Here is a 14544-nt window from a genome sequence, read left to right on the forward strand (position 1 = left end):
CATGTGCCACATAATTTACATTTTCTTGAGTCTACCTGATTTGTTCTTGCACTCGATATCATATCCTGTGATGGGGCTGTTGCCATCAAAGCCCATGGTCCAACGGAGTGCTATGGTTCGGTCTTTAACCTCTCGGATCTCCACTTCTGGAGGGTCGGGCGGTTCTGAGGGAATGTCAACACAACAGGAAGAGTTAAGAAAGAGAGACAGACCTAAAATAGAACTGCATGCCATGCAGAACTGATCGGTGTATTGGTTTTAATCTGTGATTCCTCCAATGAGACATAGAGCAAATATCAGGGGGAAGTGCAGCAATTACATTAATACACAAATGAAGCAATAGCAAGATTTCTTCTAAACATATCGACTAAATAATCATCTGAGTTGAGTCTGAGGAGACACAAAGCTTACCTTGCACTGTCAGCTGGATGATGCCTCGGTCCTCGCCGAAGGAATTGATGGCATGACAGGAGAAGAACCCTGAATCCTCACGAACAGTAGGCATAATCTGCAGAGAAATACAACAAATTCAAGGCTGTCAGGTAGACAGAGTAGATCTGTTTGCTAGGAATCTAAAATACTGGTATTTGAAAAGTGGGGATGGACCGTGTGCTCAACTTTGATATTTTCATTCTTTACTTTAAGACAAAGTAGAGACAGGAAAAACCTCTGTCCTGAACCATGAGAAACACTTAACTACTTGATTATCTCTTGGCACGTAATCGTGGAATTTACTGCATTACATATGTACTCCTTCACACTGTGTTTTAACCACCATTAAATTGAACTAGAAGGTACCTCTTTAATATTTCATACTGTACTTTGGGGTTTTAATATTATGTGAATATATTCTCAGCTGAATTATGTCTGCCCTGCCTCCCCGACTCTTTCTCCATTTCTGCTTTCCATCTGTCTGTACAGATAAAAAATGACTGAAAGTTCATGCACTCCCAAAAGATTCAGACATGCGCTCGATTCACAGAGAAACCGAGCACTCACCACCAGCGTAGAGATGACTTCGTCAGCCACCTCTTTCACAGTGACCACATATCGGCTGGTCTCTGGGTTGATGATGCGCTCTTCTTTCTCCCAGCGCACCATGATGGGCTTCTCCCCGTGAGCTATGCAGCTCATCCTCTTTTCCTCGCCCTGCGTGGCCAGAGTGGTGTTGGGGTAGGAGGTGATCATGGCAGGGACTGAATGGAGATGATGAAAAGAGGCAGGAAGGAGAGGGAATGGTGAGAATAAGTGAAAACGAAAAGAAAATGATGTTAGTTAAAATATCTTTATCATGCATGTTAAACATATGTATGCTATTAAAGAAGAAGAATTACTTTGGAAATAAGTTCTTTCACATTCCTGAATGTTTTAGTATAATTGGCACATTCTTTTCATCACAATCAAATTTTGCAAAACACAGCACATCGTACGGTATTTCTTGTCTTATGCTGAGAAAACTCTGTTTCTCTTTTCTCTGACAATTATGACAACCATTTAAACCCTCCAGGGACCATCATGAACTCCTGTTTGAGTCTAGCTGTCTCCTGCAATACTTAGAGATTGAAAAGGAGCCCTTCAGGTAAGCCTGCGCCTGCTTTGATAACGACAGCGAACACTAACATGCTGCTTTCTGAAGATGAGGCAGAGGAATGGAGAAAAAAGCGGTGACTCCTGACTGAACTCCCATCGGTCTGAGCGTGGAGCCGGTCTGGCTGTGCGCCGTAACCGCACACCAGGCTCATTAGCAACACATCTAGCCTGTGTGTGAGTGTGTGTCGCTCTGCAGAATGAGTATATGTTGCAAATGTCTCTCACCCACACTCACACTATTCTCATACTCACACTTTCTTTCATTCGGTCTTTTTTCTCTACTTGTATGAAGCTGTCTCCTGATCGTAACACTGAGAGACTTTCAGATGCTATTCACACTATAATGATCCCTAAAGTGTGAAGCTCCTGAACTGGATTACGCTATAATAACTTCAGCAGTCTGTGCAGATTGAATGAACATGCTAATCTTCATCAACATGGACTTTATCTCAGTCATTAATACATATCTTATAATGCAGGCAAAATAATTCAAATGATCTGATTGCTTCTAGATGTATATGACTTATAATCTTCAAACAATCTAAGTGAGTCAAACTACATCCAAATTTATTAGTGAAATTTATCACTGAAATAAAGCTCCATGCAAGAATTGCAACTATTGTAAACCTTTAAAGTTGATACAATGTCTCACTGCACTTCTGTTTTTTGTTTTAGGCAGAAAGCCCTTTATTGCCCAAGGAAAATGAAGAAACAGAATAGATGCAATTTCAGATGGTCAGAAAATTAAACACTCTCATAAGCAGCCAATTTTGGACCACATATTTCAATATCAACAAATCCAATAATGTTCTCCTTACGAGGCAGAATAAAGTGAAATTACGAGGCCGCTACAGCAACAGGGTTTTATATTATTTCTCTTATTTTATTGAATTTGAATAATTTAAAGTGCCCATATTACACACAATTACAGGTTATATATTATATTTTGGCATCTACTAGAATATAATGACTTGCTTTAATGTTAAAAAACTTCATTATATTTTTTTCATATTGTACATTGCTGTAGCATCTCTTTCTTAAAAAGCTCAGTTTTAGCTCCCATCTCTTTAAGGCTTCACTCCCAAAAAGCCCAGTCTGCCCTGATTGGACAGATGGCCCAATGAAAGCTATAAAATGCTAAAGAAAACTGAAGCTCCAAAAAGTATTATATGGGCTGTTTAAAGTTTTTTTTTTTATTAGAAAATATAATAGTGAAAATTGAATAGTAGCTTATACACACATCTTGAAGCTACAGACTGACACAGGCATTAATTTCTGTGGAATATGAGCCTAATATTCAGTCTCTTTTTGGAGCAACTTTGATTTTAAGCAAATATTTAGAAAAATGTCCATCCCTTAAAAATCCCACTATGCTCTCTGACTAGTTGATTAACAATGAGAGCTGAAAAGACCTGAAAGATGCTACAAAGGTGATGTAGAAGAGTGAAGCTGCAGTTTGCAACGATTCTATGCGAATGAGTGAGTTTCCTTCAAGTGGCACCCTTTAGGTCTGAAACATGAAGTCACGGTTAAAGTGTCTAAAACTGTAGTTCCTAGAATGGCCACTTGAGGCTGATTCAAAAAGCAAGTCTATCCCCATAGAGCCCCATGTTAAAATGCTTAACTTTACAGCACAACTAAAGGGTACAGCCTGGAAAGATTAACAGTTTTGATGTCTACAGCTAATTAGGTGGGCTGACTTTTTATACAAGTCACATGTTTAAATAGTACAAAGACTGAAAGCCATGCATACTTATTGGATGTGGTTGCTTTGAGTGACAGGAGGAGAGCCATCAAGTCTATCACCTAGAGATGTTTGCTTGGCCCATGGATTAGCAAAGAGTTAGGAGTCAAGATGGCAACAGCTGGAGCCACCAAAGTGCTCTTCATGAAAGCTATGAGTGACGTCACGGAAGGTTCATCCATCTTTATATATTGTTGGTTTCCAACATAGTAGCCTACTTATAACAAAGTTGGTCAATGCTAATATGAAGTTATTGACTTGATCAGGTTTAGACAGTCAATTAGCTACTGAAAGTGTTGCTGTTTTTCTGTCTTGTTCTACATTACACAGACCACTCTTTAGAATATGATATTTGTTTATACGGCATCTGTAGAGTAAACATGCAGCAGCGAGCACTGTGTCACTGAATGGAACAGCAATGGCAGCTACATGTGGCAGATACTTGTGCAGCAGCGGTCGCAGGCCTGCAACATGTGTGCTTGAGTCAGTGTGTGAATGTCTGTACACTCCTGAATAAAGTGTCTGTGTGGATGAGTGTTTTACTGGGCGTGCATATGTATGAATGTGTGCGTATGCGAGCGGCTGTGTCTGGGGGAGCTAAGTGGGCGAGCACAGAGAGCAGAAAAGACTCATGCTCATGACACATCTCAGCCACAGTACACGATGGAGGAGAGAGAGAGAGCATGTACCCCTGCAGCGCTAACTATGATCCCTCGCTCTCTCCTTCGCTCTCTCACTCCATCTCCCTCCTCAGGCTCCCACCAGGACAGCGATGATTTAATGATGAGAGAGACCACTTTGATTATTCATACACAGCAGACAAGTCCGCTGGCCGTGCTGTTGTCTCACACAGGCACACACGCTTTCAAACACACACAGACGTGCAAGGATAAAGGCACACACACCCATTCACGTTCAGAAATGCAAAAAAATAAAGACAAATAGAGCGATGCTGGCCTTGCACACATGCACAATATCTATCTGTACACACTGACGAGAAAAAAAACATAGGAGATGCATGTACGCAAACTAGAACAGAAGCAACGACCCAAAAACACAACAGAAAACACAGTGTAGAAATAGACACAAGCCTCCACACACATGCAGTATTCCCCTAGGTCAAACAGCATTTGTAGATAACTTTGTAATCATTTGTTTTGGCTTCAAATAGGCTCTGGTCTGGTATGGTTTGATTGCACTTGAAGTGCCAGGAAGGTTAGACAATCACAAGTCAATTAAAGTACTTGAAATTATAATTAATCATTTATTATACTGTACTTGTGTGAATGACAATTTGCCTGATGGTGTTTGAAATACCCCGATGTGTTAAACCTCACCCAGGCTGAAGAATGCTGCAGATTGTGTTCTTCTCAGTGGTTATTTGTCATTCAGTGTTGCATATAGATGTAGCTACACTGGACACATATTACAGCCATACCAGTTTCAAATATGTCAGACTTTTCTGTGAGCTAAACGGTAATATGAGTGTGCTAATGTGCTAATCCATGTTAAAATAAGAACATTTAGCAGGTATAAAGCAGGGTATTGTACTAACATTTTCAAACTGGCACCAGACACAACATTCATCAATGTGCAGCCAGTTGGAATGTCTTTAGATTTTGTAGTTAAGCGATCAAAGTGTTGGAAAAATGTTGATGAAGGTGCTAAATTTAATGTTAAAGTCTTACCAAGTTTGCTCCAGTTTGCACTGAGGGATGCCTGTATGTGTACGCCAAGTGTGAGGGCAATCAATCCAATGGTGGTAGAAACATTTCAGTTAAAACTAAGAATGTCCTTCCTCACTATTACAAAAGTAGTAGTAGTAGTCTTTAGTTTGTAGGCTGTACATTCAAATCAAGTGAGTTAACGAGCACACACTCAAACACATATACCACGTACAGTAACATAAACACACACACACAGACTCCTTCAACACCGTTCTGTCTTTCTTCTCACAGTACATTTCTTTCTTTGAAGCTGCCAGCGAAAATCAAAACTGGGTGCTACACACAAGTGTTTGTGTGTGCGTGCATGGATGTGCACGTAGGTCTGTGGGCTTTTGTGTGTGTCAGACTTGGGACTGCCAACGTTTAAACCTCATTTCTTATTCACTTGCAGCCCCTCCCTCTCCCTCGCTCCGTGCACCATCATTCCCTTACCCACTGCCCCCGTGCAGGAAACCGCTGATTTATTTTGCATAGCAACTATGAATTTTAAGTGAGTCCTATTAACAGAGTCTCCTCAGCCCCTTCTCTAAATGTTATTGCTCCTTAACAGGGGCTATTTTCTCCATCTAAATCTGACGCTTCGGCAGAGGAAGTTAACATCAGCGAGGATCATGTTTGCTCATTGAAAGAATTCTAGAAAGGGCAGACAATGACAGAACAAAAGACTGTATGTGTGTGCGCGCGTGTGTTTTAATGCTTCTGTGGGAAATCCTACAGCGCACCACAATATTCATCATTTATATTTGTATGTATGAGCACACGCTTGTCTGCGTAGGTGTGTGTACAGTATGTTCCTGTATATGAATATGGATATACAAATGCATCTCGGTGCACTTGGAGATATTTCAACTGTTCTTTGACCTTGTATTTGTGTGTAGATGTGTGAATGAAACATGTGAAGTACAATGCGGTGCCGAAAATGCTCTACGATCTTCACTGATTTCGGCTGTGCTTCAGTGGCCCGAGCTAAGGTAAGGCGTCTCACTCGCTTCCTCCTCATCTCATCTCTATGCATCCACCGTGCAGCACTTGCAGGGCCCCGGGCTAAACCTATTCTTTTTGATAGCCTGTAATTGCTCAGTTGATGTATATTTTTTAATATCCAGCAATATTACAGGGGCCTGGTAATAAAACACGGACGGGCAGAGGAGAAAGTCTGAGTGGGAAGAGGGGAGACAAGGGAGAAAGGGAGAGCTGAAGGGGTAGAGAGGGGAGAGAAAGAGAGGGAACAAAGACAACAAAGTGCAGAAAGGAAGAGAGGGAGGTATGGAGGGGTAAGGGATAAAAGGCAAAGATACAAAGAGGTGAACCCTTTCAGATCCTTTGACCACATTGTCAGGTTCCTCTCATTGCGTCTGACTTCCTGTCAGTGAGCTGTGTGGAGGAGGAATCACTCCTACAGAGATAAATGCTGTATAAGAAAACCATAAGCAGTATGCCTTCACTCAACATCTTTTGTACAAAAACTGGCATTTTTTAAATAAGTAACAAAGTTACTTTGGTGGCGAAATTGTCATTGCATCTCAAAAACAATTATGATCCAAACAACTATTTGACAGGTGATTGAAGGACCACGGTTTGGGAGTTAGGGGAATGTATTAGCAGAGATGTAATAAACTTTTCAGAATTCTGTTTTCATTAGCATATGATCTTGTGAACACGAACAATCACAGTGTTTTCATTAGCTTAGAATGACCCTTAATATCTACACAGGGAGCTGTTTTTTTTTCTACAGAGCTCACCATGTTGCACTGCTGTGTTTCTGCAGGAGCCAAAACAGAAACTCAAACACCGAGTCCAGAGAAGATCTTTTGTGTTTTTACCTTAAGGTGGCAGTCACCTTACGTTCTCCTACACATCTGGGAGGGGTACTCAGTTGGTTGCATTCTGTAACATCACCACTAGATGCCAGTAAGTTCTACACACAGGTCCTTTAATACGCTCAACAAAAATATAAATGCAACACTTTTGTTTTTGCTCCCATTTTTTATGAGATGAACTCAAAGACCTAAAACTTTTTCCACAAACACAATAGATTTAGACAGATTTGTGAACAATATTTGAGAGAAATGGTGACATTTTTCTCAAATATTGTTCACAAATCTGTCTAAATCTGTGATAGTGAGCACTTCTCCTTTGCTGAGATAATCCATCCCACCTCACAGGTGTGCCATATCAAGATGCTGATTAGACACCATGATTAGTGCACAGGTGTGCCTTAGACTGCCCACAATAAAAGGCCACTCTGAAATGTGCAGTTTTATTACACAGCACAATGCCACAGATGTGGCAAGATTTGAGGGAGCGTGCAATTGGCATGCTGACAGCAGGAATGTCAACCAGAGCTGTTGCTCGTGTATTGAATGTTCATTTCTCTACCATAAGCCGTCTCCAAAGGCGTTTCAGAGAATTTGGCAGTACATCCAACCAGCCTCACAACCGCAGACCACGTGTAACCACACCAGGCCAGGACCTCCACATCCAGCATGTTCACCTCCAAGATGGTCTGAGACCAGCCACTTGGACAGCTGCTGAAACAATTGGTTTGCATAACCAAAGAATTTCTGGTCCAAAGATCCTGAGGCCCATTGTTGTGCCATACATCCAAGAACATCACCTTATGTTGCAGCAGGATAATGCACGGCCCCGTGTTGCAAGGATCTGTACACAATTCTTGAAAGCTGAAAACGTCCCATTTCTTGCATGGCCAGCATACTCACCGGACATGTCACCCATTGAGCATGTTTGGGATGCTCTGGATCGGCGTATACGACAGCGTGTACCAGTACCCGCCAATATCCAGCAACTTCGCACAGCCATTGAAGAGGAGTGGACCCCCACTCCCACAAAACAAAACTGCACCTTTCAGAGTGGCCTTTTATTGTGGGCAGTCTAAGGCACACCTGTGCACTAATCATGGTGTCTAATCAGCATCTTGATATGGCACACCTGTGAGGTGGGATGGATTATCTCAGCAAAGGAGAAGTGCTCACTATCACAGATTTAGACAGATTTGTGAACAATATTTGAGATAAATGGTGATATTGTATATGTGGAAAAAGTTTTAGATCTTTGAGTTCATCTCATAAAAAATGGGAGCAAAAACAAAAGTGTTGCGTTTATATTTTTGTTGAGTGTAGTTCCAGTCATGTTTCAAGCAAAAATGACAACATTGTTAAAGTCTGTCAAGATTTTATAATGATAACCATGGCGAATGTATAATATTTCCTTTTGTTTGTGTTATGTGCAGTGGTCTTGAAAATCGGTAGACAAAATCAATTTCCTATTTCTGGCTGGATGTTTTCATGTTTCTGTGACTTGTGTTAAAATGTCAAATCTGTAAAAGGTATTTGGTACATGCTTTTACTTTAGTACATACTCAGACTAAAAGATTTAGGCTAAAGCTACATACTATAGGATGTTGCAGCTTAAGTATAATCAGACAAACACACTGTTGAATATTCACTTGTGCACTGTTATTTTTGGTTCAGGTGAGGGTAATTAAACAGACACCACCATATGAGCTCCTTTTCCTGGAAAAAAAAAAAATTCAAAAACAGTTGCTGCCACAATTATTTCATTCTTGGAGAGGAGGTTCAGTGAATGATCAGTTCAGAGAGATTCACTTTTAAAAAGATGTAAAATGGTAAATTGTACATGAGAATTTTTCAGGTTTTATGTGACATTTCATAAACTCAGCAATTAGTGGATTAATCAAGAGCATATTTGTCAGACTAACTAACCTGTATTAAGTTAAGTGATACTTTAATCCTGCTTAAATTCACACTGTGGACATAAGTTAATTGGCTCGAGGAACTGCAGTATAAAGGGCTTTTTGAATTAAGATGTATTTGCAGTATCATTTCACACATTTAAAAGATCAATAGTTCTCTAAAGCACCAGAAAGAGTGATGGCATTATACATGTACAACAACTGACACTTAACAGGATTCTGATGTTCTGATTTAAGAGTACGAACAACATGATATATAAAGACTTCAAAATACGATGTTTTATACCAATAATCATTAGATTTGAACAGCTTTGTTAGCACTGTGATTCAGTGAAGCTAAAAACTGATCTAAAATGGCAAATAAATATATGCTTTGTTGGCAGTAATAGCAGATTGAGACACTTGGATGGCACAAACAGCTGCCAGCAAATGAACAAGGGTTTAAAGTGAAACAAATAATGTGTTATTTATCTTTTTAATCTTTCTCCCATTGCTGGATGTGTGAGAAACAAAGACAGACGGAGAGTGCAAATAAAGCAGAGAAACATGCAGACTGCTCTTCCCTTGAGCCCCACGTCGCCTTCTAATTGAGGTATTGACGGATTTAAATGAGGCAGAAATGCACTCAAGAGTTCTAACGTCTCAACACACACACATACTCCATACACACACACACTCCCACACACACACACACCACACAACTGCACACGTTGCACGCGAGCAGAGTGCACACAATGCACCATGCATGGATACACAAACACAGATGAAATAAAATTTGCTTTCAGTATGTATAAAAAACAAATGTGTGTATAAAATATAACAAGAAATGTGTAATTATACACAAGCGCACACACAAACACTTAACTATGGACATAATGGTGCTAGTGAACATGAGTACAGTAATAGTCTCCCTTTTTCAAACCACTCATGCGACTAAGTACACTTCGATAGAAAGCATCTTGAGTGTATGAGTACGTTTTGGGGTTTAAAATGCGAAATATGATCTGTTGATGAGTGACAAACATGAGGCTGAGCCAGCATATAATGACTAAGCAGCCAATGGCAGCAGAGGGAGAGCAGCACAGAAGTATTATCATAGGCTCAAAGAACATATCACAGTTTCCTGGAATATGAACTATTACAACTGTGAAGATGACATATCAATGCTAACTGAATCACAAAGGACTTAGAAGGTTTTAAATGACACTGCAAGAATATTATTCAGAAGTGAATCTACAGAGAAAGAGAACTGTGCCCACATTTGATTTGACTTGATGCCAGCTTTTCATTATTATCATTTATCAGAGTTAGGCTGATAAATCGGCTAAACTGATATATTAGCTGATATTAGTCAGCAGACGCACGCTGGCATCAGTACACACAGTATGTCGGCAAATAAATAACAAGAAAGTGCAGAAATATGCTTGAAATCGTTTAGAAATAATGTCTCCATTAAATGTATATATGAATAGTTTATCAGCCATGGTACAATGACAACTGTAAAATGTCGCACTCTACAAAAACTAGGGGATTCTGAATTTTTAAAAAAAATACTACAATGCTTATGTAAATCATAGTTTAATTTTTTTGTTTTAATCTCTTGATTATGACACAAGATGCTGGTATATCAGCATTAAAAATCCACCACTATTCTGGCTCTAGTGGACATCATAAAAAGCAACATATTAGTAAAGGGAATACTATATATATTGACTGTATGAAATAGCAAATATATATTTCAAATTTTATATTGTGACAAATGACTACAATTGCATACAACAAAGTACAACAAACAAGTTATTAAATCTGCATTCGGTACAAGTCAAATCAGATAACAGTCATTACCTGCAGGACACAACCTGGACAGGTCACAAGTCTACTGAACTCAATACTTCTATGTAGGTTCATGCTAATTAATTGTTAAAATTTAGCAGTTTCCTTAACCTGTTTTGCAAAAATTAATTTACAAGCTCCTGGCAATACTGTCTGGATTGCTTGAACTGGCATTTGTAATGGCTTTTGTACACCTGCATGTTTCCTAAAGGGAATCGTGGGGTCAGCAGTGGAGGCTTGGTGCAGGTGTGTTGAAGTTGTTCAACAATTACACAGTAAAAATAACAGCTGCAGTAAGAATAGATGCTGCATGCAGTTAGTGTGTATCATACAAAAAGCAAGCAATTAACTGCAGCTGAACAAACATTTATTGTCCTACTTTGCTCACTTTGTACACAATCATTTTCAACTTGTGGTGAGAGAAAAAAATGGAATGAAAAGTGACAAGTTATACCGAATTTCCATTAAATTACTAGAAAATATGTAAATTCATGTATAAGCGAATAAACATGCTTTTATATAAATGATAGAAGCTGTAAAGAAGCTGTTACCATTACAGTTCATGCTAATGAAACTACTAGTTATGAGAAGCAAGCGTACATTATTCAGCACAGAAGTTGTCAAAATTCCCTTTGATAGAGGCGAGAACAACATGAAACTGTAGCCTGGAGCAACAGCAGAGTGCATCTGACGGGTCAACCCTCGCACACACACACACACACAGACACACACACACTCTCTCAGTACTATGGAGGATGATACAACTCACTATAAAGACCGACGAAACTCAAACTCTGCATGCAATTTCTGTTTACTTTTCACACGCCCTCATTTTCCACATCGCTGCAAAATGCATACCAATAAAACTACATAAACAAACCGCTGTTCTTTCTATCATGTCCTGTAGGTATTTATTATTTATTGTTCATCTCCTCCAAACACACACACGTATACGTTCAATGGCAGATGGGTCTCAGCAGAGTGGATCAAACTGTGATTGGTGTCAATTCAGTGGAGCAGAGTGAGGAAAACACACTCCAATATCCATCTCATCTGCTTTACATGTGTGTAAACTGCATGTACAGTCACTAACAGAGAGAAGGTCACGGCCACAGGTTTGATTGGGCCTATAAGCTCCTGCAGTACAGACGCATGTGCAATGCTATTACCGTCCCTTTCTATAGCACACCATGTACAACACGCAGCAGCCTGCAAAACACTGACATGGAGTAGGTAAAGATGGAGATGACGGGTGTTTAGTCACCCAGAAAAACACTAACACTCCTCTAGCTGCTGCATATTCTCTCAGTGGACTCCTGTCATCACAAGATGACCTCACAAAAGAACTAAAAGATCAAAAACAAAAAGGTCAGGGAGGAGAGAAAAAGAGAAGATCTGCACTATAGTTCAATGCACCAACAGTCCTGATTAGATTACTGAGCTATATCATCTCAGTCTAACCTGTTTAGCTTTCTCTTTGACCCTGAAGGGCACATATTGGTATAATGGAGTCCAAGAGATACTGCACAAGCACAACATGAACAAATGCAGGTCCAATTTATTATCTACATTTTTCAGTTATAAGTTAAAACATCCTGTATGCCACAAGAACTTGCTCACTTGTAATATTCTGTAGTTTAAATATATTTCCTAAAAATCAATGTTTGGAGTTTGATATGCTACTGAGGGTTGAGCCGACTGTAGCTGCAGCCACAGTGTTTGCTCTCTTGCGTGGTAGAAAATGGAAGAAAAAAGGTTAGTACAGCCATAGGTCAACTTGCTGCATAGCAACTGGGTGCCACAGTCAGCAAACTGGCCTATGAAAACACAGAGTGTGTTCGTCTATGAGTCTGCTGCTGCAGCACTGACAGCTTCTCAGCCTTGTACACTGCGAGGCTTAATTACAGTGACACATGAATATCCGTGACATGCCAGCTGATATTACTGACAAAGAAATACAGATTTACCCAGAAGAAGAGTGTTCTACACAAGTTGTTTTCTTAGGCTGTCCTTCCACAGAGAGGTCAGAGGTCGAGGTTAGATACAGAATATTTTCAACATCTGTCCACTATCCATTCAGACCAACTAATAATTCTGAGTAAAACTGTAGGCTTTTTCTTGTACCTATATCAGACTATGGGCTAGTGAGGAAAGGAAGAAAAAGAGATAGAGAGCAGAGAGAGACAGAAAGAGGGCTGCCCATCAGCAGGGAACCTCGTGCTCCAGTTGATAACTGTAGCAAAGGGAAAATAAGCCCCACTCGCATCTAAGCACCATGAAAATGAGGAGCCACTCCTCGCTCTATAGGGGAGCTACATACTAACGCTCAGTGGAGGCAGGAGACCTGTATTCATGGACATTAACATACTAATCACTGAGGAGAGCAAAGGGAACAAACATGCACAGGCACCAAAACAGAAGCATGTTTATATATATTTGGTAGAAGAATGTGATGAAGGTCTGAAGGAAGGATGCAGTTGCCTTCATACAAATATATTTATCCAGAAAAATGTTCAACGATTCCTGGCTTTTCAGAGTTTCTAAGGTAAAGGTTGGAAGCCTCCACTATTTTAACAGAATACTGATGTGGAGAGGGACCTGTTTCTTGTCACTATCACTAATAAGATGCTTTATATGAATAATTACTGCCGATGTGTTTTCAAAATGACCCCATATCACACACTGTTTGGGCGAGATGAGGTGAGATGTTATTTTGGACGTATTATAGTCAAAAAGTATAACTCTTAGACTCAGTTCGGTCATAGTCTGCACAGTGCACAGCTTGTCTACTGGATGTATTAGGAGCCATTTGTGATTGCGCACATTGCCTATAAGCTGTTATCGATAGACGGGCTCTTACTTTTGACGGTGAGGTACATGGACTTGCTGACATCAGCTCCCACGTCGTTGCTGACCTTACACAGGTAGAAGCCGTTGTCATCCTCCAGCACATGTTTGATAAGCAGTGAACCGTTGCTCAGCAGCTGGATACGAGAGCCGCTGTTCAGAAGGATGGGCTGAAACTGGGGGACGCCCGCGCCTAGCACAAATAGGAGGAGAAAGGTACAAAGGAAAATGCAGAGTTGTAAAAAATAAGAAAACAAACTGCTCACATACATGTCTCTGTCTTTTTCGGACGGGGAAAAATTTGGTGGTGAAAAATACATATGAAGCCAAAACAGTATACAATACTTAACAGTAACAGTGTATGTGTGTGTGTGTGTGTGTGTGTGTGTGTGTGTGTGTGTGTGCATGCACATTCATTTGACCATGCGTCTGTGTTTACAGATTTGATGACAAAGCCTGTCAGATTTGGGAAGGATTGTAAACATGTTTCTTAACACCAGGCCTAAATCCTTAAATCGCCAAACAGCTGCTGAGCAGGCCGAGCTGCTGGTGTGATGCAATCAGAACAGACATAATGCTCATGTTTAACAAGATGGCAGATTGGTGCTGAGGAACAACAGGCAGAAGGAGAGCAGAGAGAAGCCTTGTATTGCAGCTGGCCTTGAACGCAGTGAGATTTAGAGATGTCCACTGAAGCTAGATGAGGATTTTCTGACTCTTTGTTTCTGTGTCTGGATTTAATCTTTGCATTCAATGTAAGTGTAGTGTAATGTTTGTTAAATTACTACATCCAAAAGAACACAGACACAAATCACTTTAAAAACACATTTCAGTGTAATCTAAGTGAAGACAGACAAATCTGAAAGGCATGGATTTGTCTGCTTTGAGAACAAGCTTTGCACTATTCTCAGTTCTCAAAAGTCCTCGATGACAGACATTTGTAATCCACCTATGAAGGATGTTGAAATAATTGGACTTGACATCCTCGACATATTCTAGCCTGCCACCCGTGTGTAATTAATCTCTATATTTTTTAATAGAAAATAATGTAATCATCCCTCTTTTATTGT

General features: G+C 40.1%; 1 protein-coding gene across 4 annotated transcripts in view; it reads right to left on the bottom strand.

The window, feature by feature from the left end:
- Positions 1–14544, bottom strand: part of dscamb (Down syndrome cell adhesion molecule b) — a 136287-nt gene that overhangs the window by 25862 nt on the left and 95881 nt on the right. For all 4 annotated transcript variants that reach the window (XM_022197205.2, XM_022197204.2, XM_051957816.1 and 1 more), the window contains exons 11-14: positions 13488–13667; positions 1000–1196; positions 412–508; positions 36–164 (exon numbers count right to left, since the gene is read on the bottom strand). In XM_022197205.2, the coding sequence (XP_022052897.1) occupies positions 36–164; positions 412–508; positions 1000–1196; positions 13488–13667 (603 nt within the window). The remainder of the gene's footprint in view (positions 1–35; positions 165–411; positions 509–999; positions 1197–13487; positions 13668–14544) is intronic.

The sequence above is a fragment of the Acanthochromis polyacanthus genome, chromosome 13, assembly GCF_021347895.1.
Source record: "Acanthochromis polyacanthus isolate Apoly-LR-REF ecotype Palm Island chromosome 13, KAUST_Apoly_ChrSc, whole genome shotgun sequence".
NCBI classification, from domain to species: Eukaryota; Metazoa; Chordata; class Actinopteri; family Pomacentridae; genus Acanthochromis; species Acanthochromis polyacanthus.